The sequence below is a fragment of the Penaeus monodon genome, chromosome 37 (genome assembly GCF_015228065.2).
Source record: "Penaeus monodon isolate SGIC_2016 chromosome 37, NSTDA_Pmon_1, whole genome shotgun sequence".
Classification (NCBI taxonomy): Eukaryota; Metazoa; Arthropoda; class Malacostraca; order Decapoda; family Penaeidae; genus Penaeus; species Penaeus monodon.
In genome coordinates this window covers 9378016-9400425 of record NC_051422.1, presented here as the reverse complement: position 1 = coordinate 9400425, position 22410 = coordinate 9378016, and the positions used below count along the sequence as shown (strand labels likewise).

General features: G+C 35.1%; 2 protein-coding genes across 4 annotated transcripts; one reads left to right on the top strand and one right to left on the bottom strand.

The window, feature by feature from the left end:
* Window positions 1-1123: 1123 nt before the first annotated feature.
* On the bottom strand, window positions 1124-1664 carry LOC119596146 (calcium-activated potassium channel slowpoke-like). Its single transcript, XM_037945315.1, has one exon. The coding sequence runs from the start codon at window positions 1502-1504 to the stop codon at window positions 1139-1141; it is 366 nt and encodes a 121-aa protein (XP_037801243.1). The 5' UTR covers window positions 1505-1664; the 3' UTR covers window positions 1124-1138.
* Window positions 1665-1826: 162 nt separating this feature from the next.
* On the top strand, window positions 1827-22085 carry LOC119596371 (set1/Ash2 histone methyltransferase complex subunit ASH2-like). Of its 3 annotated transcripts, none has more exons than XM_037945585.1 (12): window positions 1827-1939; window positions 8181-8287; window positions 8515-8693; window positions 8817-9001; window positions 9244-9418; window positions 15418-15604; window positions 15862-16043; window positions 19337-19481; window positions 19775-19913; window positions 20326-20432; window positions 21392-21536; window positions 21872-22085. In XM_037945585.1, exons 2-12 carry the CDS (start codon window positions 8199-8201, stop codon window positions 21971-21973), a joined length of 1635 nt encoding a protein of 544 aa, XP_037801513.1. In that variant the 5' UTR covers window positions 1827-1939; window positions 8181-8198; the 3' UTR covers window positions 21974-22085. The 3 variants fall into 3 exon arrangements, with proteins under 3 accessions (XP_037801513.1, XP_037801514.1, XP_037801512.1); XM_037945586.1 differs by having other exon boundaries at window positions 1845-1939; window positions 8176-8287; window positions 9244-9388; XM_037945584.1 differs by having other exon boundaries at window positions 1845-1939; window positions 8176-8287.
* The last annotated feature ends 325 nt before the right edge of the window (window positions 22086-22410 follow it).

The window sequence follows — 22410 nt, the reverse complement described above, 5'->3', positions numbered from 1 at the left end:
CCTGGTCTCTCTCTTTGCCTGAATTCAGAGGCAACTCGGCAACTTTCCGTTTTGCTAATCCGTTTTATTAAATCTATAACGAATGGACTGTCTAAATCATTATGATTCTGTGGTACGGTTCAATCGATTAGGTTAAGAGCTCGTGTCGCACGAGTTCAGGCCGAGTCACGTTTTATATTCACTTCTTCCTGAATGTTAGATGAAAAGAAGCATTTTTGCTCTCATGATGAGCGAGAAAGTGGTTGCCTAAGCCTTTTGGGGAGCATAAGCATACAGCCTTTCGCAAGGGAGGCTGGGGTAAGATGTTAAGCTTATCTTCCAAAAACTCCCTTTTTATGTGGATTAAGATAATATTAACCCCTTTTCCGAGAGTCGGCCACATATTCTTTCGCATTTATCTTTGTAAATAATCATAAAACCAAAATAAACATAGCGCGACCATTCATCTAATATCTGTGGGCGAATCTACATGTCTATTGCGATAAATACAGTATGTTACAGTTAAACATATAACCATCTACGTAAGTAGATGGTTATATGCTGAACATAAAGACAGTAATGCTACGCGCATCCACCTGCTAACATTTATATACATAAAGCCTAAAATACTCCTGGTTAGAACTTTCAGCATCCCAATGACCTAGCTAAGTCTTTCAGCCCTAAAACATGCCGGGCAGTCCATACCCCAGCCATCCCTCCGACCATCCCGTCTAGCGCTTCCAGCAGGCAGCCTGTCACAGCCACCATGATGGCTTCCGCACCGAAGACCTTCCCGGCAGCGTCCATCATGGCGGAGGCTTTGGCGCTCTGCAGTTGTTATTCTAAGGATCATCTGGAAACCATGGCTCGCCTGAGGAACTTCGCTGAGACGCAGACTCATATTACTTATCTTTACGCTTAATGGACCCTGTAAATGCAGTCTCCCGGTCGTCCTCCTCCATATGTTGCGCGAGAGAGGCCTAGCTCATCCATAAATAAATTAAAAGTTTTTATTTGAGCTTCAGCTGCATTCCTACCTACTGCGCTGGACTTAAGGGCTCTGCCTTGTCCTCTTCCCTCATGCACTTGCCATCCAGCGGCGCCCCCAAGAGCTCCAGGTCCATGGCCCACGAGCTGTCAAAACAACCCCTCGCCTCCTTCACCAGCTTAAAGAAGATCTGTGTCTACTCACCAGGATTCTGCCTGTTGTGGTCTGGCCCGAGATGAGCTCCCCCGCCCAGTCCTTGGCTTCTGTGACGAAGTTCCCTTCCATCAGGTTCTTGGGTTTGGGCTGGCCAGGGGGTTGTCCCTGCTGCTGTGCTAGCAGTTTCTCCTTTTCCTGCTGCTTCTGGTACTCCGAGGAGTCCCGGTTCCGGCAGCAGAGGAAGGAGAAGGCCCGCCATATCAGAACTATGAAGATCCCCGCTAAGAACGTGAAGATACTCGACAGCAAGAAGTACCACCATTTTCGTTCTTTTAGACACTCCTCATCTGAGATTTGGGTTGGACCCGTGTCGTCAGACATCGTTAACACTTCATGTCACTCTGCCTCGCAGTCAGATAATGCAAGAGTTGCATCAAAAAACGGAAAAGTATATTGTCTATCACATCGTCAGGTATGTGAAAGGGTGAGTTCCTCTCGGGACAGCCAACGTAACTGTGGCCTCCAGTGCCATCACTGCCATGGCACCTTCGTCTTGGAGTCAATATTGTCGTCGGGCCAATGGGAGCCAAGGATATTGATGACGAAATGTGACGTAACTTTTACGTCATTGTTATTTGACCAATGAGCAACCTGCCCTAGCTCGAGTCTGGGGAGCTAGCTAGCCAATAAACGTACGCATCACGTTCGTGACGTCATAGATATCTAACCAATCACGTTGCTTCAATTTGTAAATACATATGGCGGAGGAGCTTCAAGAACGCCAAGATACCGGTCGTTATACCAAATATTACAAAGGTATGGCTTTAATATCGGTATCAAACAACTTTTGAATGCAGGATATAAGTGCTTAAGATTAATTTGAAATAGGAATAAATGACATCATAACTATTCATGTCTGATTTGTAACATTTGTAAACAGAAAAATGCTACATTTTCGTCCACACATAACCATTGTTTTTTTATTTTCAATACAGTCAAAGTTCGACGTTAATGTAATAGATACCAATGTTTTCATGGTAACATAGCATTCTTCAAGTGTATGCAGTGCAGTGTTTGATATTTCTATTAGCCGTTTGATCATGGACTCGTGTCCTTGTCTAGATATGAGCGATTTTCTTTCAGATTCATCTTTATTCTAATTAATTGTCCATTATCATATGCCACAAATATAATAGATATAATTTCAGTTTCACATAGTCATAAGGTCCATGGTATTTCCTCTATTAGTTGATAATAAAAAAGTTGGGCTACATGTAGCACTTTGGTATACATCTACATAATGACCATACCAGCTAGGATAAATCTAACGACTCATAAAATAAAGGGAAAAAAATGTATTTAATGATATGCAAAATAATCAGTGCAGGCAAAGAATAATGTCAGAAATGTAGAAAATAGGTTATGACAAATGCTGTATGGAGTACAGGTAGACAGCAATCAGGGGGCAGAGCCCCCACGGACAGCGGTAGGGTGGGGGGGGATGGGGGCAAAACCCCGGGGTTAGGAAGATTTGGTAAATAGTTAGAATACTTTTGCATCACCAATCACAATGATATTGGCATTCAGTGGAGTCCTCTCACCCAAATATATAGAACTTATTTTGTGGATAGCTCCCCCCAATACCCACAATCTTTACCTTCATTGCAGAGGAAGGCATGAATAGTACAAGGGAAATTGTGGGGTAAAATATGATTAATATACATATAGAATGGGTCAATATATAGTCAAATACAATGGGCTATGCCCCCTTCAATCCCCCCCTCCTCCATTCGAGTCTGCTGTTCCCCTACTTTGCCCTTGACAACAATGAATGCACTCATGTACAGCAGGATAGCATATAGGACAGACTCGGGATTAGGTGCTCTCACATGTTGGTCGTATGCTGTATCCTGCTGTGAATATCTGGAGGATTCTTTGTCCTCCATTACTGGGGTTGAAAGGCAGCAGGCCCCCAGGAAGGGAACTTCAGGGGACAGAGCCCCCTGCATAAGATAATATAGTAATTATTATGTGTAAGTTATTGTGATAGTGATGTACTTTATGTATATTTTATAAATTTTACCCCACAGTTTCCCTGGTACCTTTCATGCCCTCTCCTGCTAACAGGGCCAAGAAGATAGAGGTTTGGGGGATTCCACAATAAATGTCCTACATATTTGGGTGGTAGAGGGTGAATAGAATCCATCAAATAATTACCAAAGTTTTTTGTTTGTTTGTTTGTTTGTTTGTTTATACAGAAATGTTTGTGGATCCTCAAGAGTAAGAGGGACACAGAGGGGTGCAGTCACAATTAATTGTGCTTTCACTTACATCATTTGTAATTAAAAGCAACAACAGATCACAGATTTCACCATGAATAACTGGTTGGATGGCTGTGTGAAGCTAAAAATTTACCACATAATGTACTAATATCTCAGTTCAGCAAATCAGTGTATAGTTTCAATTTTATACATCCATATGGCACAAATATTGGAAATAAAGAAAATAAGTGACAACAGATGCCATTCAAAAATTAAGTCCACTTTGATCAGATGGGGGACTGGGGGCAAAGCTCATGGGTTAGGAAGTATGTGTGTTTATTTAGCCAGGAATTCATTGCTTCCACCTACTATCACTTTCTTTTATTTGTAATGTTACCATTTGTGTCTGTAGATTATTTCTTGTGTAGACAGCAGCAGTTTTTTGTCCTCTACAAGAATATCATCTTCAATTTGCCCAAGCTTAGTGCATTCATACCATAAAGAATAACCAGTTTAAAAGTGTGCTCACTGCCAGCAGACAGTGTATGAAGACAATGTAGAGCTAATCTGTTATTATGTTGAAGTAGATGAGATAAAGTTGGATTCTTGCATCTGAATTATTTCTTACAGTAACATGTGTTCTTTTCAGATTTAAAAATTTTGCTATATGAAATTAGTCTTTTGGTGGGAGAGGCTGTTTGTAAAATGGATGTATATGAGAAGATACTCAATGGCTTCCAGTACAGGATTTTTTGGCATAATTATATTGGCAGAGTATATTTATATAATGAAGCAATAGGAAAAATCTAAGGACACTTAAAAAAGAGAAAAAAATATATACTCACTGACATATGAAATGACTTGCACAGGCAAAGAATAACATAAAAAATGAAGAATACACATCACAACAAATGCAGCATGGAGACATAGACCAGCCTTGCCTTACCTTGCAGTGAACAATTTACCCTTGCGGTAACCCTGTTGTAAAGTTGTAAAGTCACAAACAATGATTGTCAGTCTTTTAAAAAGGCACTGTTCTTTTTTTATTCATTTATTTTATTTATTTATTTTTATTTGTTTATATATATATATATATATATATATATATATATATATATATATATATATATATATATATATATATATATATATATATATATTTTTTTTTTTTTTTTTTTTTTTTTTTTTTTTTTTTTTTTTTCCGAATATGGGAAATAGAGCATTCAGGTAGGGTGGAACCTTGGGGGTTTTAAGCCCCTGGATTAAGAATGTTTTTGGTTCATTTGGCAATGTTGATGGATTCCCAAAAGTGCTCCCAGGCTTGTTGGCTGGAGTAATAGGGAATTATCCCCATATTACAAAGAAGATTTGATGCACCATCAGAGAGTACTCTCCCATAGGGCCTTCTGATGGTGAACTCTCAAGTTGCATTTTTACAAGAGACCAATGAAAACATTAGTTTTTGCATGGGTTGGCAGCCATACAAAAAAAAACATGCTTGGAGAGCTCTGATTAATGTACTGTTATATGAAATATGTTCTGATGATTATTCTGCCTCCTGAATGCTATTGTTTCATTAAAATATTCAAAATCTATGTAAACTAAGAGCATATGAAACTAATAGTCCATAACAAGATTACAGATGTTTATCAACAAAAATACTTTAAAATGCACTCAAAACTCAGGACAACAGATGAAAAAGGATAATGATACGTATATGCTACAAATTCCTTGAGTTGGGGTATTTGCTAGTGCACTGTAGTCCAACTTGGGGCCCATAGCCTTGTTCCAAGGGTTACATGTGCAGACTATGAAATCCATGCTTGTATGTGCCAAAATTTTCATGATGGTACTTTCCTGTCACCCTGGCCCACAGCCAAATTTTTCCATGATGGCATATTCCCATCACCTGGCTCTCAACCAAATTTTTTCATGCCATTACAACCCTATCACCCAGATCCAGTGGGTTAAAGTAAAGTATTAAAAAATATCCAGCGATAAGAAAACTTTCCTTCAGATTGGAAGTTATCATTGCTGTTAACCTTAATTTTGTTAGTAGTATATGTTTGGAGACATTTTGTATGCTGTATTAGGAAAAGATATTACTACATTACAGTTATTAGGTAATATACTATGTTAAAGAATTGAGTGTGGCTGTATAGCTTGGATACCCCTCCCTTACAGCCTTCCCTCAAACATCCAGTAATTGGAGAGTTAAGGATGATGGTGAGGGTGTAAACCTCTAATATTAGTAAGGGATGAGGGACACTTGAGGTTCCCATAAAATGTCTTGTAATATGGATGTTAGTCTCAGAGGATTGCAGTTACTTTCTAAACAGTTACCATATTGGCTATCTGCTGTTTAAATGATCCAAAGTTTCTGAGTCTGCTCCCTTTCCTACACCCTCCAACTGTCTGTGCAGTGGGTTACATGAGGTAGTTGGGTTTGTAGAGAGGGGTCTGCATGGAGGGATATAGGAATGCAAGTAGGCTAAATGATTAACAGCATTTTCAAAGGCACTTCTTGTGTTGACCTGTTGACAACTGTATGTGATAAGGTTTGTTATTCTTTGCCAGATTGCAGAGACATCAGCATCACTTCATACAGTCCCATTCTAAACACTTTCAAAAGATGCTTGAATGTTTTTTTGTCACAAGAGTTTGGCAGGGATTTTTTTTTGTATATGATAACAATGATTTTGCAGAGGATACATGTTTTGATATGTATTTTGAATGAATGATTATTTTTCACTGCAAGTCATTAGTTTCTGTGGTAGATGCTCAGATGCCCATCAGTCCATCTCTGATAGATTTGTTTACTCAGATGAGTGCAACCTCTACATCTGTTGGCACTCCAGCAAAAGCTAACCCTCTTCCATGTATACTCTACCAAGATAGAGTTTGTAGACCTCTCTAGCAATGTATTAATATAAAAGGAACCAGTCCAGGAAGAATGTACATAATGGAGGTTTGTTGGCCTTTGCTGAAGGTTTGAGGCTGCAGTGATTGTTTGATACTGTACCACTAACAGTATAGTCTTTCCAAGCCCATTGATTCTCATACTTTGGAAGCTCACAGTAGTATTCATTGACTTGTTGAAGTTGTTATCTTTCTGTTATGGCAAAATAAAGAAGAGTCATACACACCTCTGGCTAGCTTTGTGTGGTAGGCATGATGTCAACTCATACTATAGTAACACTCCTGGCATTTTTATTTTTATTTATTTATTATTATTATTATTATTATTATTATTATTATTATTATTATTCTGATGATGATGATGATGATGATGATGATGATGATGATGATGATGATGATGATGATGATGATGATGGTGGTGGTGATGGTGATGGTGATGGTGATGGTGATGGTGATGGTGATGGTGATGATGTTGATGTTGAAGGCTTGCCAGAAGTCCCAGGCGGAATTCAGTTCAACATCAAAAGCAGTGTTCCCCTAATGTAATAGACCTTAAGAGGAGAAATGATTCCATGGCTGTAGGAGTGGAGTGTTATGAGACAGGAACACCATATTAATGTTTTCAGTTCATTAACATTTGATGAATGAGCAAGAGCATTCTCCAACGCAAGGAGTGTTTTGTTGACCAAGTTGTTGTGCTTGAAGGCTGACAAATAATTCACAACATAAACACAGAATATCATAAAGATGGACCCAAGTAGACTTATGTGTACCCTTCAGTGCACATGGGTTCTCTGTACTCTAAACCAACTATGACTTGAGTGTCATTTCTCTCTTGTCATTACCACCCAGTGCCAGTGTCAGCCGTGAAGCCTAATGCAGGCTTTTCCTCTTTGTTAATGATTATTCCAAAATTTGCATATAAATTTTGTCCAAAAAGAATAAGTAATTTTTTAATTTACTGATATTGATGGGGCTCAAGTCTCAAGTCCATGCCAGCTTTATGGTGTTTAAGCTCATAGTAGTCAATGCTAACTGTTGGTACTTTTCCTTCTCCTTCAGATGCCTCTAACTTCTTATAACCAGTTTTATGCCTTTTATTATGATCATACAACTCCATTGAGAGCCTTGGGTGAACATAAATTGGGAAAGTGTAATTGTAATGTAAACAATGATGAGGCTTATAGACCTCAGCTAAATAAGAAAACTATCCCAAAAAAATTTCCAGGGAACATCACAACCAGTATAGCTTATTGTAGTGGTATCTGTTCCTGCTATGTTCAAGAAAGGACTTGAATCATTTGATGGGAAACTCCCAGGCAAAATAACAGAATATAGCTTTTTATATGACCAATAGTTGATCTAATACTATTCTGATTAGTCGTCAATAAACAAATTAAACAACATGTGGGAACTGTGATATCAGGAGGTGGCTCTGTTCCCAAATAAAGGTTCTTTACTCAAAGTGAAATCAGAGTCTGACAGTAGCAGTGAATGTTATATTTATGCATTGAATAACTTCTTTATTTTTTTCTTTTCTCTCTTTATATATATAATTAAATTATTTTGATAGATGTTAATAAATATTCAAAATGAAGTCCTTCTTACTGGAGTATGTTTTATGCTTATCAATGAATTTTTTAAAATTCTTGGTGTACTGTAACATTTAAAGTCTTATTTTAGATTATATGTTATTAGTTTATTACAGTGTCCCCAAACTCTTCTTAGTGATGGCACCTTGAACTCTTGTAGTCCTTTCTGAGCCCCCCCCCCCCCCTTGCCCATGGCACCCAGTTTGAGAACCACATGTTTAGTAAAATATAAATGTTTTCTTCAGGTTTTCTAACTATTGATATCTATTCTTGGGAACAGGACAGTCCTAGAATCCAGACAACATGGACTATGATTCTGATGACAATGAGGTCATTGAATCTGCCACTGTTGACCTTGGGGAAAAAGGTGGCCTCTCTTCATGTGGATATTGGTTAGTTTTTCATTGGTGTTTCTGTGTTGTTGCTTTGTGTCATTACTTTCCTTAAATATTTTGTTTTTTGTATTTGTGTTCTGTGTTGTCATCAAACATTATTAAAACCATGATTTAATGAATGTAATTTAAATTAGCCTTTTTAAAGATAATAGAATTTTCCACTTTTTTAACTGCATAAAATTTGACAGAATTAAACATTATCATTTATATTATCTACCCACCAGTGGCAAGCTCCGGAACCTTGTGATTGTAGAGCTGATGTGTTGGCAGTGTGGTTCCTGGTTCCATGAATCTTGTATCACATACCAACTTGGCAAATTGGTACCATTTATGCTGAACTACACCTTTACATGCAAGAACTGTTCAACAAATGGTGTTGAATCCTTCAAGAAGACACAAGCCCGTTAGTAGTTCTCTTTCAGTATTTGAATGTATATATATTTGTTGATTCTGTGGACCCTATATTCTGGATTTTTTTTTTTTTTTTTTTTAATAGCATAGTACTAATTTCTTCTTTTGAAAACAGAGCTGCGAGACATGTGTGTAACAGCCCTGGCAAACCTACAACAGCAAGCTATGGCAAAGGAAAAGGAGAGTCGATCAGGACCTTACCTTTTTAGTCTACAGAGAGACATCATTCCCTTCCTGGAACAACACTGGGAGGCCCTGACCACTGCAGCACGACGTACCACCCAGTCTTGGCATGCTACTGTAAGTTTCCTTTTCCTCTTTCTTCTTCTTCTTCTTCTTCTTCTTCTTCTTCTTTCCATCATTGGCCTGAATTAAAATGACAAGGAGGATATTTTATATAAATTTTTTGCAGGAATGCTGAAGTTGCTGTGTCTGGTTTGGTTCACATAAAGCTTTACCATACTTTTCCAGGGGTGATTATTCAGGTTTTTAGTTTTTTGCATGAAAAGAAAATAATTGATGTAAGCCATTTCTTAATACAGTTGCAGAGAATTCTGATGAAAGAGGTAGATTCGTCTTTTGCTGTAGAAGAAACAAGAAAAAGTGGGGAGCCAGGCCCACACCACCCCTTCTTTGGTTTGCTCACCTCGGACCTGACGCTTATCCGGCCCATAGCAGACACCCCTGGTGGGTGGAGGTCCCCTCTCTCCGGCTCCTGTACGTATATAATCCCCCCTCTGACCCTATTGCCACCACCAAAATTCACCCCTCATGTCAAGCACCCTGTATCTCTGATGGCTTTGCCTCCATAGGGTGTTAAACTCAGATCATTCAGACTAGGAAAGAGTAGGGAGGGGAGGCAGGATGTGTTTTGAGATATATTGGGGAGACATGGAGCATAGAGCAGAAAAATATAGAAATGAAGATTATTAAAAAACAATATTTTTATGAATGTTTGCGAGTTCATTAAAAGTAACAATTTCCAATTCTTTTTTTATATATAGATTTTAGTCTTTTCAAAATTTACTATTCAATCTCTATTTTCTGAAGATAGATAAGAAAAGAGCAATGTGAAACAGTGACAGGAGATTGGGTGAATTATTTTGGATAATGACAGTATGATGAACTTTTAAAAGTCAATAAAAAAAAAAAATAAAAAAATAAAGTAATCAAAAGCTCTCCATGATGCAAATTATCCATATGACAAACTAGTTTAACACCCTGAGCATTAATGAATCATGTATCACTCAGCAGACACTTAATTGCTTATGCTGGATCCAGCGAGACAAGGCTTTCCGTGCTGGCTTAATGAAAATGAGTTACCTTGGAATGTGTCAGTCAAGTCATTGAAAGGCACCAAAAAGACAATTCTTTTTGTTTTGTGTTTACTTTTTCATGTGCTTGGTAAAAGGGATCAGTAATTGGAGTGCTTGTTTCACTGCTTCAGCTGTCTGGCATTTTGTTAGTTTTATTGGATGTAGGATTATCTGTCCAGGACCTTGGACTGATTGTGTAAAGAAAGTTGTCTTGTAGAGGGCCAGATGTAGCCTTATGAGTGGGAGTTGCTTGTTCTTAGATATAAACTTACTGCTAGATGTAATGTTTATACAAATGATTGTTGTTCTTAAACCAATAAAAACAAGGACATTGAGAACCAAACAGCTTCAATTTGAACATGTTGATTTGTGTTACCAACTGGAAAAGTTACATTTATTGAAATTGAGCCTCATAAAATCTGCATAAAATTTCCTAGTTAACACGACCATGAGTGTTTGGGTCTTTGTCTACAATTGACAATAGACACTGTTACCCAGGCATTATGACAGATGTGAGCTGTTATGCATGTTCATATGCATAATTGTTTATGGAGTTTTATATATTATCAAATGCTAATGTGTTTATCAGTGTGTATTGTAATGTTGGAAGAATTATTCTGAGCTACAAGCTTTCCATCAGGCAGTGGATTTTAATCTAGATATGTGGCCAAGCACCCAGGACATCTGATTGTTATCTTTATTTCTAAAGTATTTTGCAGTGAATGAAACAGCCTTTAATAGAAAAAATCCAGAGATATTCTGAGCAGAGCAATATTAAGCTGTTTCACAATTTTGCCCAAAGTGACAAAAGATGAAGCAGAATGCAGCACATGGAGAGTCAATGAGCTGAAAGCTAGAGCATCGGGTTGATGGAAACCTGAAATATATACATGTAGTAAAGAGCAAATGCATTGTTCATCAATGTATTTTTTAATATCAGGATAATTTTACATGGTCTCTTTATATATCTTTATATATCATATATTTATTTTTTATCTATATTAGTAATTTTGTAAATAAGTTCATGCCTATAATAAATGTAAATTATTCTTTGGTTATAGCAAATTATAAAAGGATATGTAAGAAAAATTATAGGCATTGAAAGTATAGAAAACCAGGATGTCATCATTCATATATAGAAAAGGTATATGTGGAAAATGGATAATATTATAATCAAACAATATTTGTATTGAATATAAAGAATATTAGCAAAGTATGTTGTAAATACTAGAAAAAATATTCCAGTTCTTTCTTTTCTGGCTCTAAGGAATTTGTGTTTCTGCAGTATTGGGAAGTCATTCAACATTACTGAACAGCCATGTAATTGTTCCCCCACTTTCTATTCTATCTTTTATAGACTAATGGATATACAGTTTCTAATGAAGTTGATAAAATTTGTGTTGATGCTTGAATGTTCTAACTCTAGTTTGTGTTCACTAAATGTTTTCTGATGTTTATATCCTGATACTTAGATGTTTAACAGCATGACTAGGATCACACAGACTTCTAATGTTAGCTTTGATGGAAGTGGAAAACTTCAGTTGAATAATGTGAAGTTTGAGGACTAATGCTTCAAAATCAGTGATTGATATCCTCAGGTGATTATGTTCACAATAAAACAGAAAGCATTATGGCTCATCTTGGATCCTCAGAGCTTCAATTTATTTATTTATTTTTTTTTTTTTTATTTATTTTTTTTTTATTATTATTATTTTTTTTTATTATTATTTTTTTTCTCTGATGTGGAGAAATAAATGTTTGCAGTTCTGACCTAATGAGCCACACGGTTGTGAACATGTTTTTGTCGTCAGAGGGAAAAAAGGAATGGATAAAGGAGGCTGTACATTCGAAGGCTCCATTCCCTGTCCATCCTTTTTTTTTTTTTTTCTTTCTTTCTTTCTTTTTTGCTTTTTTTTCTCTTTCTTTTTTTCGTTTCTTTTCTTTTCCTTTTCCTTTTTTCAAACTATTAAAGTTCAAGAACCAGCCTTTTGTAAACACTTGGTGTGTGAGCGGGTGAGAGGGGTCACCAGGAGCCGGTAAGATGCTTGTTTGTATCTTTATGTTGTCTGTGCTTGTGCATAAAGTTAATGGGTGTAATATTTGGAGAGCTTACTGAGGGAGCTTCTGTGGTCATGGCTGTAGTAGATGGTTGATTTATGTTGTTTAGAGTTAGTGAAAATGAGTTGATAAATGTAGAGCTCACTCGTATTGTTCTATTTGCAAGCTAGATTACATACTGGTATTATGCTTCACATTTACTGAGCTCAGATAATGTTTTTATTTCTTTATTATAGAGTCTCAAGTTTTTGTTCCTTGTTTTTGGATATCTTTTACTTATTTTTGATACTGTTATGTTGAATATATGTAACTGCCCTTGAAGTAATAGAATTGCTAGTAAGTAGGTAATTATTCATACCTACAAAAGCTTTGGGAATAGCATGGTGTACACTGAAATTTTGCTGCACACACAAATCAGTATTTCAGTGGTACAATGCCATTCTTGCTTTTATGTGATAACTGATTTCAGCTAATAGAACATAATTGAAAGGATTGACACCTACAGCAATTGGGTTATGGCAAGCCTTCTAACATTTTTTGTCAGTTGTTATTATACATCAGCCAAAAGTGGGAACAGAGTGGCTTAATATACATTACGCTGAAAATAACTTTGGTGCTGAGATTTTCTTGTTTTTATCTTTTCATTTGTATCATAATCACCGTTGCCACCAACATTACCAATATTTTACTGTTTGTTTATTATAATTTTATTGTATCTTTGATGAATCTTTTAAACTTTTGTTGCTTTTCTCTTTTCCTTCTTTCTTTCTTTCTTTCTTTCTTTCTTTACATTTTTATTATATCTCTTGTATTCCTGGTCATGTTTACTCTCTTAGTCTGTGGCAATTGTTTCTTATACTTTTTAGGTTGTACTTAGATAAATTATTCCTTATTTCTCATTATTGTTTTTTATCAGTTGTTGGCATTTGTCACCCAAATATATTATGTACTTGTGTGTTGATCCTTACTCTCTTTATTTTAGTAATAATTTTTGTAATCAAATGGTCTGCAGTCTAACTTTTTTGTTGTTTTGATATTTTGGAGTTTGGAATTGTTTATGGATTTACATTATACTTTTATACTAGCTGTTGTGTCTTGATACAGATTTGCAAATTGTGATCAATCATTTTAATTTAGAAATATGTTGATATGTCTACAGATTGACAAAATTAGTTAATTTCTAGAATTTCAAGCATATAAACCAGTTATAAGACCTCTGTCATTATAGCAAGAAACTTTTTGTATTATGAAGGGCAGTTAGATATATTAACTACACCATTGCTTTCCATAGAAAACATTTTGGCCATTCTATCTTTTCTTCTAACTTCACAATTTTTTCACTCTGTTTTCCTCTTTCCTTCTTTATTTTCTTCCCTTTCTTTTTTTTCCATTTTTAAACATCTGAGTAAAATTCATATCATGCATGTGATGTATTTCACTGTGCACCAAAGTGTTGACATTCAGGAAGCACAATTAAAAGCAATCTGTACTAGATCTTATATCTATAAAGACGGGCTCTGCTTCTTTTCTTTCCTATTTTTTCTCATATTTCCTTTTTAACTTATTAATTATCCTTTTCTCCATTTCTTTTACCAACAAATTGAATGCTGCCAAATTTCCTTTTCCCCTCATTCTGCATTTACGTGATTTAGGCATAGGAAATGGTGATAACAGCATATAAAGTGACACAGAAGTATTTTAGCATCAAAAGCTGGCAGGAGTTTTAATTAGGAACATTTGAAATTTTTAGCTGTCTTTGACATGTTGCAGCATTGCTGTCTCTGTTTGAATAGTTAAAGTGGATTCTGTTGAGGAGTGTGACTGAAATGTTGAGGTTGGGCACACTTTTGTGGATGTGAGGAGGTTAATACAGGAATGTATGCATGGTTGATGTGTTTATTACTGTTTCCAGTAATGTGGATAGCTATTTTGTTTTTGTTGAAGTTTTATTTATTTTTGTTATTTGTGATATTGTAACTTTCTATTTTTTATGATAATTGCTAGATGTGAGCACCTGTATGCCCTATTGGCAAAAGAGTATTACCTTTAACACTTTTATTTTTGTATGTTATTATAGGTGTTGAATACAGTTGGATAAGCACAGGGTCTGTCTTTGGTTCACCTCAGAATATTAGGTTACAGGAAATGCATTCACCAATAACTCATTGATGCCTAAGAGTGTCTTTATATACTTATTTCTTGATGTTTAATCTTATCTGTGTGTCTGCATAAGCAAAGACTTCTTCATATGTTTACAAGAATGGTTGAATTCATATGTATGTGTGTGTATTTTGGGCACAAGTGTTTTGAGACACAGGGTAGAATATATTCAGAATGCCTTGTAGAAAAGAAAGTTGATAAAACTAATCAGCTTCATAACTATGTAGTATTAAGTATATGTCCATTTATATGTATAATTTCCCCCTTAGACAGTTAATCATTGCCGGTAAAGTGTAGCGACTGCTTTTTTCATCGTTTGTGTCAATGTTATGCAGTCAGTATTAAGGTAGCTTGGTCATAGCTTGCCATGTGCATGAAAAGTTATTTCACATTCAGTTTTCTTAATTTTATTAATTTTTCATGTAGATAATATGTAGTATAAGTAAGTATCAAAGAGCATCTAGTAAAGGAGAGAATATTGTCATATTGTCTTGCATCTTACACTAGAAGTAGGCACAGGAGCTGATAACTGGTAGACACAAGAATTTATTTTCATTATTTGATTTCAGATTCCTGGGGTAAGGTGACTGTGAAGATCATAATAGAAAGGGCCTTTATACAGTTTGATTATGTGATTTTCATAAACCTGCTTATTTTCCTGGGGAATTAGGGGTGATGACATTCACTTTTTGGAAAATTGTCCTACAAGAAATTGTCTTTTTCACTGTAACAATGATTATTGGATATTTTTGAATAATAGATGGATTAACACCCTAATATGTATTGCTTTTTAGCATTAACATATTTGATAGGTATGACAGCTGGTACTATTAATTTGTGCTTTAACTGTTTTCATAACTGATCAGAGATGGCAAGAAGTATTTTAATGTAATTGCTGATGTTGTTGCATGTTTGCATTCAGTTGCATGTCAGTTTCTAGCACACTCAAAGCTGTTTTGTGAAATAATGCAGTATGGTTAATTGTCTTTTTTCTCACACATCAATCTATTTATTATTTGCTTGATTGCCACTGCATTAAAGCTCTTAACCAAAACTAACAGTTATGAATAATTAAAAGAAATTGATATGTTTTTGCATTGAATATTTGATTACTCCAGGGATTGGAGTAATATGACTATATGCACTAATACAGATTTCACGTTGGTGGCTCCTCTCACACAGCTCAACAGCAGACAAGTGGCAAGGGGCGGGGAGCCAAGCGGAAAATGCCAGACACAACTGCCGGCAACAAGAAGGCGCGTGGGGACATGCCTGCGCCCAAGTTGCATGGATACCCTGTTGACCACCCCTTCAACAGAGATGGTTATAGATACATTCTTGCAGAGCCAGATCCTCATGCACCTTTTAGGTAGGAGTATAAGGGGATGACATTACTCTCCTATAGCATGAAGTTTCAGCATGATACTTTGGATTGATGGGTATTTTGCATCTGTATGTATCAATATACATCTGTCTGAAGATCCATACTTTTACACACACAAGTGCAATTGTCAAGGGACTAGCAAGTATATGTGTTTGTATTTTATATGCTAATTTTTCCTTGGCATATGAATAGCTACAGTTATAATACAAGAAACATAAAGTTTATACATTGGAACTTTACAGACAAGAGTTTGATGAGAGTAGTGACTGGGCAGGCAAACCTATTCCTGGGTGGCTTTACCGTGCCCTAAGTCCAGGGGCTGTCCTTCTGGCTCTCCATGACCGTGCACCTCAGCTCCGCACTGCTGATGACCGGCTGGCAGTAACAGGAGACAAGGGATACTGCCTCATCAGAGCAACTCACGGTTTGTAGAAACTTCACTTATATTGTTATTCTGCTTATTTACTATTTATTATTTCTTCAATTTATTTCTTTTAATTATACATTGATTTACATTATCACAAAGCAAAAAAAAAATTTTTGTGACTAATACATGCACCATGGTATGCCTAAACAGCTGTCTGGCCTCAAAGATGGACCTGTTATTGCCCACTGGCTGTTTGGAGAGCCAGACAGGCTAGTTTAGTGGTTTTGATAGACTGTATTGGATGTTTACCTATCATTATCAAAAGTCAGAAAAAATTAATCTGAGGTCAAATTCTGCTAGTTATATCCACAATGCAGCATGTGGATGACTGAACCTGCAGCATAATATGTAATCCCTGTGGTGCCTGTAGGCATCTTCTGTTCGCGTCATGAAAGTTAATTCTGGATTAAAATTAATCTAAATCCACAATAGTTGCACAAAAGATGCAAGACACACTGCCAGGATCATGAGTCAATGTGATTATCAGTAAACCTGCTGTTTTACATGTATCTGAGTATTGGCAATTAACATTCACCCTCTACAAGCTTCATACTATACACAAGTATGTATAAATGCTAGTATTATATCATGCATATATATATATATATATACATATATATATATATACATATATATATATATATATATATATATATATATATATATATATATATATTATATATATATATATATATATATTTATATATATATATCTTCAAATAGCTTATAGATATTATAGACAGCTGAAATGAAGGAGGGTAGGTAAGTAAGTAAGTAAGAAAGAGAGAGAGAGAGAGAGAGAGAGAGAGAGAGAGAGAGAGAGAGAGAGAGAGAGAGAGAGAGAGAGAGAGAGAGAGAGGTGTGTGTGTGTGTGTGTGTGTGTGTGTGTGTGTGTGTGTGTGTGTGTGTGTGTGTGTGTGTGTGTGTGTGTGTGTGTGTGTGTGTGTGTTTGTGTGAGAGAGAGAGAGAGAGAGAGAGAGAGAGAGAGAGAGAGAGAGAGAGAGAGAGAGAGAGAGAGAGAGAGAGAGAGAGAGAGAGAGAGAGAGAGAGAAAGAGAGATCCATGCAGTTTTAAGTTACTTTAGTTTTAAGAATCACAACGTTTTTACTTTGAATTTGAAACCTAATCGTGATGTTAGTAAAAGCTTTCTTTTTTATTTGATTAATATATTGAATACATTGGGAATGTTTTTCCAACCAGGAAATAACATTGCCTTTTCTGTGTCTGTAAACTCGGGAGTTCTCTGTGGGATTTTCTTTTCATTTTTCTTTTCAATGTTAAGAGTTAGGTCTTCAGTTTGAATATCCCACACCTTATAAAAATGTATATTGATGGATTTTCACATACATATTTGACATGAAAATGTTTTTTATGAATATTAATGGCAACTCAACTCCATCTTTTCTATGGAGTTGATGACATCATGATGTATCAATACATGATCGGTGCGCATGTGCAGGATTAATCTTTGAGCTTAAAAGTAAAACCTGGTTCGTAGGTGAATTATATTTAATCCTGGATGCTGCCATTGCACATGCATATTTGAAATCAGGCTTAAACTTTACTACTGGCTTAACTTTTATGGAGCATATAGAAGATGCCATATGACATTTCTTCAGCTGAATTATGCCAAAGTTCACCATGTGGCTGAATTGCACCTTGGTATCATCAGATGCCATTTACAGTACATCATTAAATACCATCCATGGTACAAACCAAATGTACCATGGCATCACAACATGCCATTCACAGTGCAGCATAATTATCCCATGGCATCACTGTATGTTATCTGTAGTACAGCTAATAACATTAATGATAATTCAGGGTTTGGTGAAAAGCTCGTGACTTCAGTCAAATTGCGACTATGTTTATTTCTCTTCTCAATTACCTAGTGTACAAAGAATGGCTTGTGTTACAATCTACTAACAGTGTATGCCTTTATTTATTTATTTTTTTTTTTCTTTCTTTTTTCTTTTTCTTTAGTCTCAAACATTGTTTCTCAAACAGGATATGGAACTAACTTTGATTTCTGTATAAGCAAAACCAAATGTGTTTTCATTTACATTTAGCCATTTTAGTATTGGCCTGTTACTGGTAGAAAGTGAAGGTTAGTGAGTTAGAATTACTGTTTTATTGTTACTAATGGTAGGATTTTTCATGCAAAAGTTTTATGCAGACAAAGTTGAAATGAACCTCTCTGAGTTTATGTGCAAGGCTGAAATCACATGTTTCTTTTCATAATGCTACACTTTATATGATTATTTTCTCATAGCAAACATATGGGGTGGTATAGTTTGTTTTGACAGACAATTTACTTTTCTACTGATATCTATTTTTTCAAGTGCTGAATGTTGCAATAACAGAAACATCCATAAAATTTTACAAACTAATTTTTTTAGTGATGGGATGTGTAAATGACTAGTTACTTATTAGACAGATTTACCACAACACTTATTTTTGAATTATTTAGAGTCTATTTGATAAACTCTTAGCTCCCATCTCTGGGTATATGAAAACTCATCTTGGAGCAATATGGTAGGAGGAATGAGAGGAGCTGCTATCTATATATGTTATCGATGTTAATTAGAGTGTGGGCAGGTGAGTACCTACTTTGTGATTTGTTTCTGATCTACTATCTAGTTGTACCTATATACATGAATGGTAAAATACTGTGATAGAGAAACCCTCAATACAAAAACTAGTTTTTGTATTGTGGGTTTTTCTACCACCTGTATACATATTCTGTGGAATTCCTGTATTATTCTCCATATATATATGGAACTGAATGTAGTTTTAGTGTATGTTTTTTCCTTTCATAATTATTTGTTTAATTTGTTCATATTTGTCAGCTGTAGCTATTCATTGTTCCACAATAGAATGTGTTGGCTGATTTTTATTTTTATTTTTTATGATTGAAATTGGTGTTTCTTTTTATTATTGTCTTGTTTTGTCTTTTCTTGCAAAATCATAAAAATTGTTGCTGTAGCTAGATAATCCATATATATAAGGGCTTAGTTTAGTTAAATTGACAGTTCATATGCCCTAACATGCTTAGCTACCATTTCATTGAATATTTTTATAAACACATGAGTAATGTCTGCTAAATTTATGTATTCATATAATTTCACAGACAAGTTGATACTATTTTATTTTTCTAGAGTCGCTATTATTTGTTAATCGTTAGGTATAAATATAATCAGTGACTGGCAGCATCTGTAACCTTTGTAAGTATGGCAAGCTTCACTTTTCCCTCCTGAAAAATTCATAATCTGTGATGTTGGATCTGGCAGGAGTGAGCCGAGGAACCTGGTACTGGGAGTGTACGATAGAAGACCAACCTGAAGGCTCCCACACGCGACTTGGATGGTGTCAGCAGCTTGCCAACCTTCAGGCACCCCTTGGCTATGATAAGTTTGGTTACTCCTGGAGATCAAGGTGAGTGGGGATACCAACCTTTAGAATGGTATTAGAATGGAATAAGGCTTTCCCCATGGCTGCTGTCTTACATTTTCATCAAGTTTAGTGTAAAGCACAGGGAATGATTTTCTTGTGGATTATTTTCCAGTTGTATGTATTAGCTTAGTTGGTTGTCTGTCAATAAAGTAGGATATTATTTGGACAGAGTTAATGAAATATTTGGAAATGAAATTATTATTATTATTATTAATTTTTTTTTTTTAGATTTAGATTTAGAACATTTTTAGTGAAGGTGTGAAATTATTTCTCAGAAAAGGAACAGTTTTCCATGAGTCAAGAGGGAAGCACTATGCAGATACAGGCTTCACAGAGGGGGATGTATTGGGAATCATGATAAAGTTACCAGAAAAAAATCCTGTTTCCCGCTTCCCTCCCACTTATAAAGATAAGGTAGGATTTATACCTAGTATCAAAATTAATATTTACGAAATCCACAATTGATTTTGAGATATTTTTTCCCATGTTTATTAGTCACAATGCTACTTGCAAGGTGACCTTTTCTTTTTTCTCTCTTTCTTTCTTTCTTTCTTTCTTTCTTTTCTCTTTTTTTTTTCTTTTCTTTTTCTATTTCTTTTTCTTTTTCTTTTTCTTTTTCTTTCTTTTTACATGTTGTTAGTTTACTCTTTGTGGAGAGTTTTTTCTCTGTTACATTTAATTTGTTTTCCCATTTTTTTTAGTAATATAGATTGATAAGCCATGTCTATAGAAAGAGCTATTGAACTACAGGGAGTGATACATTAGTAGTGCCAAATGGAACACAATCTATACTTATTCTCCTAATAATGCTAATATCTCCCTCCAGCCTTTGGTCAAGTTTCGCTCCCATCTGTACTACGAGGATAAAGATGACCTTCCTGAGGCTATCAAAAACCTCAAAGCTCTCAAAGGATCCAAAATTCTGTTCTACAAGTAAGTTGATGATGTTTTCATACAAGGGAAATGTGATATAACATTTTTTATAGTGAAAATCTGTGTTTCTTAGGAACTTTAGTTTTACTCTTTTCATTATCCATACTCCTTTTGTAGCTACATCAGATTTTCAATGCACACTTAATTAAAATGTTCCCAGATATACTGTATATAAATAAAATATTGAGGAAATACGTATATATGTAAAAGAAATGAGAGAGAAAGACAGTTTTTGTAGCATTTAAAATTTCCCCACAAGTCTGCTTTATACCAATAAAGGAAAAACATTAAAAATTTATCTGCAACTATCATATACATCAAAAGCAGTAAAATATCAGTTAGTATATAAATTTAATAATCATATATGTAGTTCAAATTATGCTAAAATGCAACAACAATGGAACTCTTTACATACATGCAATTGTAGCTTTGTGTTGAATGTATCTTGATATCTGTTTAGAAAATCCATCAATGTTTAGAAATATGTGTCCTCTATTAAGATTTTAAAGCTTTCTTTACTTAGTCTTATTAGTTGCAATAATATTTAGCCTTATATAAATACTCATCACAGGGAAAAAAGTTGTGTTTTGGGGCAAGGCCTTACCTCTATAGTTTCTCATCTTCAATAAATTCCAAGAATATTTTTTTGTGTTTGTACCTGGTTGTAAATTATTATTATTATTTTTTTTTTTTTTTAAGGAAGACAGTATTTATACATAAGCTTTATATGTCATTGCATAGATACCATGTACATTATCAAAAACAATTTATGAAAAATATGAACTCAAATTACCAAAACAGTTACACAAGGAGACAATCATAAGCATGTGAGGTTTCATATTAAGAGAAGTAGGTGTCCTTTTGCTTGCTTGTGTGTTTGTTTAAATATTATGGGTATTACTACCAAAATATATTTATCATTACGCTGGTTGATCATTTAATCAAAAATTATTTTACAGAAATGGCAAATGTATAGGTGAGGCTTTCCAAGACATCTATGGTGGTACATATTATCCAGCTGTGTCCCTCTATCGAAATATTACAGTGTCTGTCAACTTTGGACCAGATTTCAAGCATCCACCCAAGGAACCAGAATTCAGAGGGGTAATTGTTTCTGCTTCTTAATTTGTAAATTTTAGCTCTAGAGTATGGAATTGGATATGAATGGAAAGGATTGCCATAAAAAAGTTTATTTTGTTGTAATCATAGATACAGATAGACCTGTTCTCACATCTCTCTTAATTCATTTGACCAGTTATGATAAAGTAGGGTAATTAGTGCCAATGGCTTTATGAGTATATGCTTTCATATTAGGAAACAGAGAAAATATCTCAATGATTTAATCTTTCTTTTAGAGATGAATAAGATATTACTTTTTGTGGTGTTTGTTTTTTGTTTTTATATTTGCATTTACACATATCTTTCATTTTAATCAACAGATGCATGAGCGTTGTGAGGAGGCTATGGTGGAGCAGACACTGGCAGACATGACATACTTTGTAGAAAATGAAGGAAAATTACGACTTGATGTTTTTACATAAGAAAATTATGTTTGCTGATTACTTTTTATACTTCAGGATGTTATTATTAAAATCTCATCCAGGATACAATATAATTTATGTGACCTAATGTATTAAAGAAAATAAAAAGTGATTTTGTGTGTTATTTTACCCACATGTACAGGTAGCAACTGAGAGCTTTAAATTCCCAGGAGTTTAATTAAAGAATAAAAAAGTATCTTGAAGATTTTCAGCCCATTACTTGAGTCAACAAACATACATCAAGATAAGCTGATGAGTCATATGCGGGAGTTGATTAATATGTAGTCAACTTTACCTGTTATCAAAAGAAACAGTGTGGTTTCTTTATGCATTTCTTCTATAAAAAAAAAAGTTCAAGGCTAATGTGTGTCTTCACATTTTTATTCACTTTTTTAAAGTGGAAGCCAAGTTTTGCTTATATTAAGTTATCAAGGAGA

Bases quoted from the DNA above. Each gene is read 5' to 3' on its own strand.
- LOC119596146 (XM_037945315.1), bottom strand. From the start codon at position 1,504: ATGTCTGACGACACGGGTCCAACCCAAATCTCAGATGAGGAGTGTCTA.
- LOC119596371 (XM_037945585.1), top strand. From the start codon at position 8,199: ATGGACTATGATTCTGATGACAATGAGGTCATTGAATCTGCCACTGTT. The intron at 8,288-8,514 runs GTTAGTTTTTCA...TCTACCCACCAG, and splicing joins CTCTCTTCATGTGGATATTG to TGGCAAGCTCCGGAACCTTG. The intron at 16,044-19,336 runs GTTTGTAGAAAC...TGGATCTGGCAG, and splicing joins CCTCATCAGAGCAACTCACG to GAGTGAGCCGAGGAACCTGG.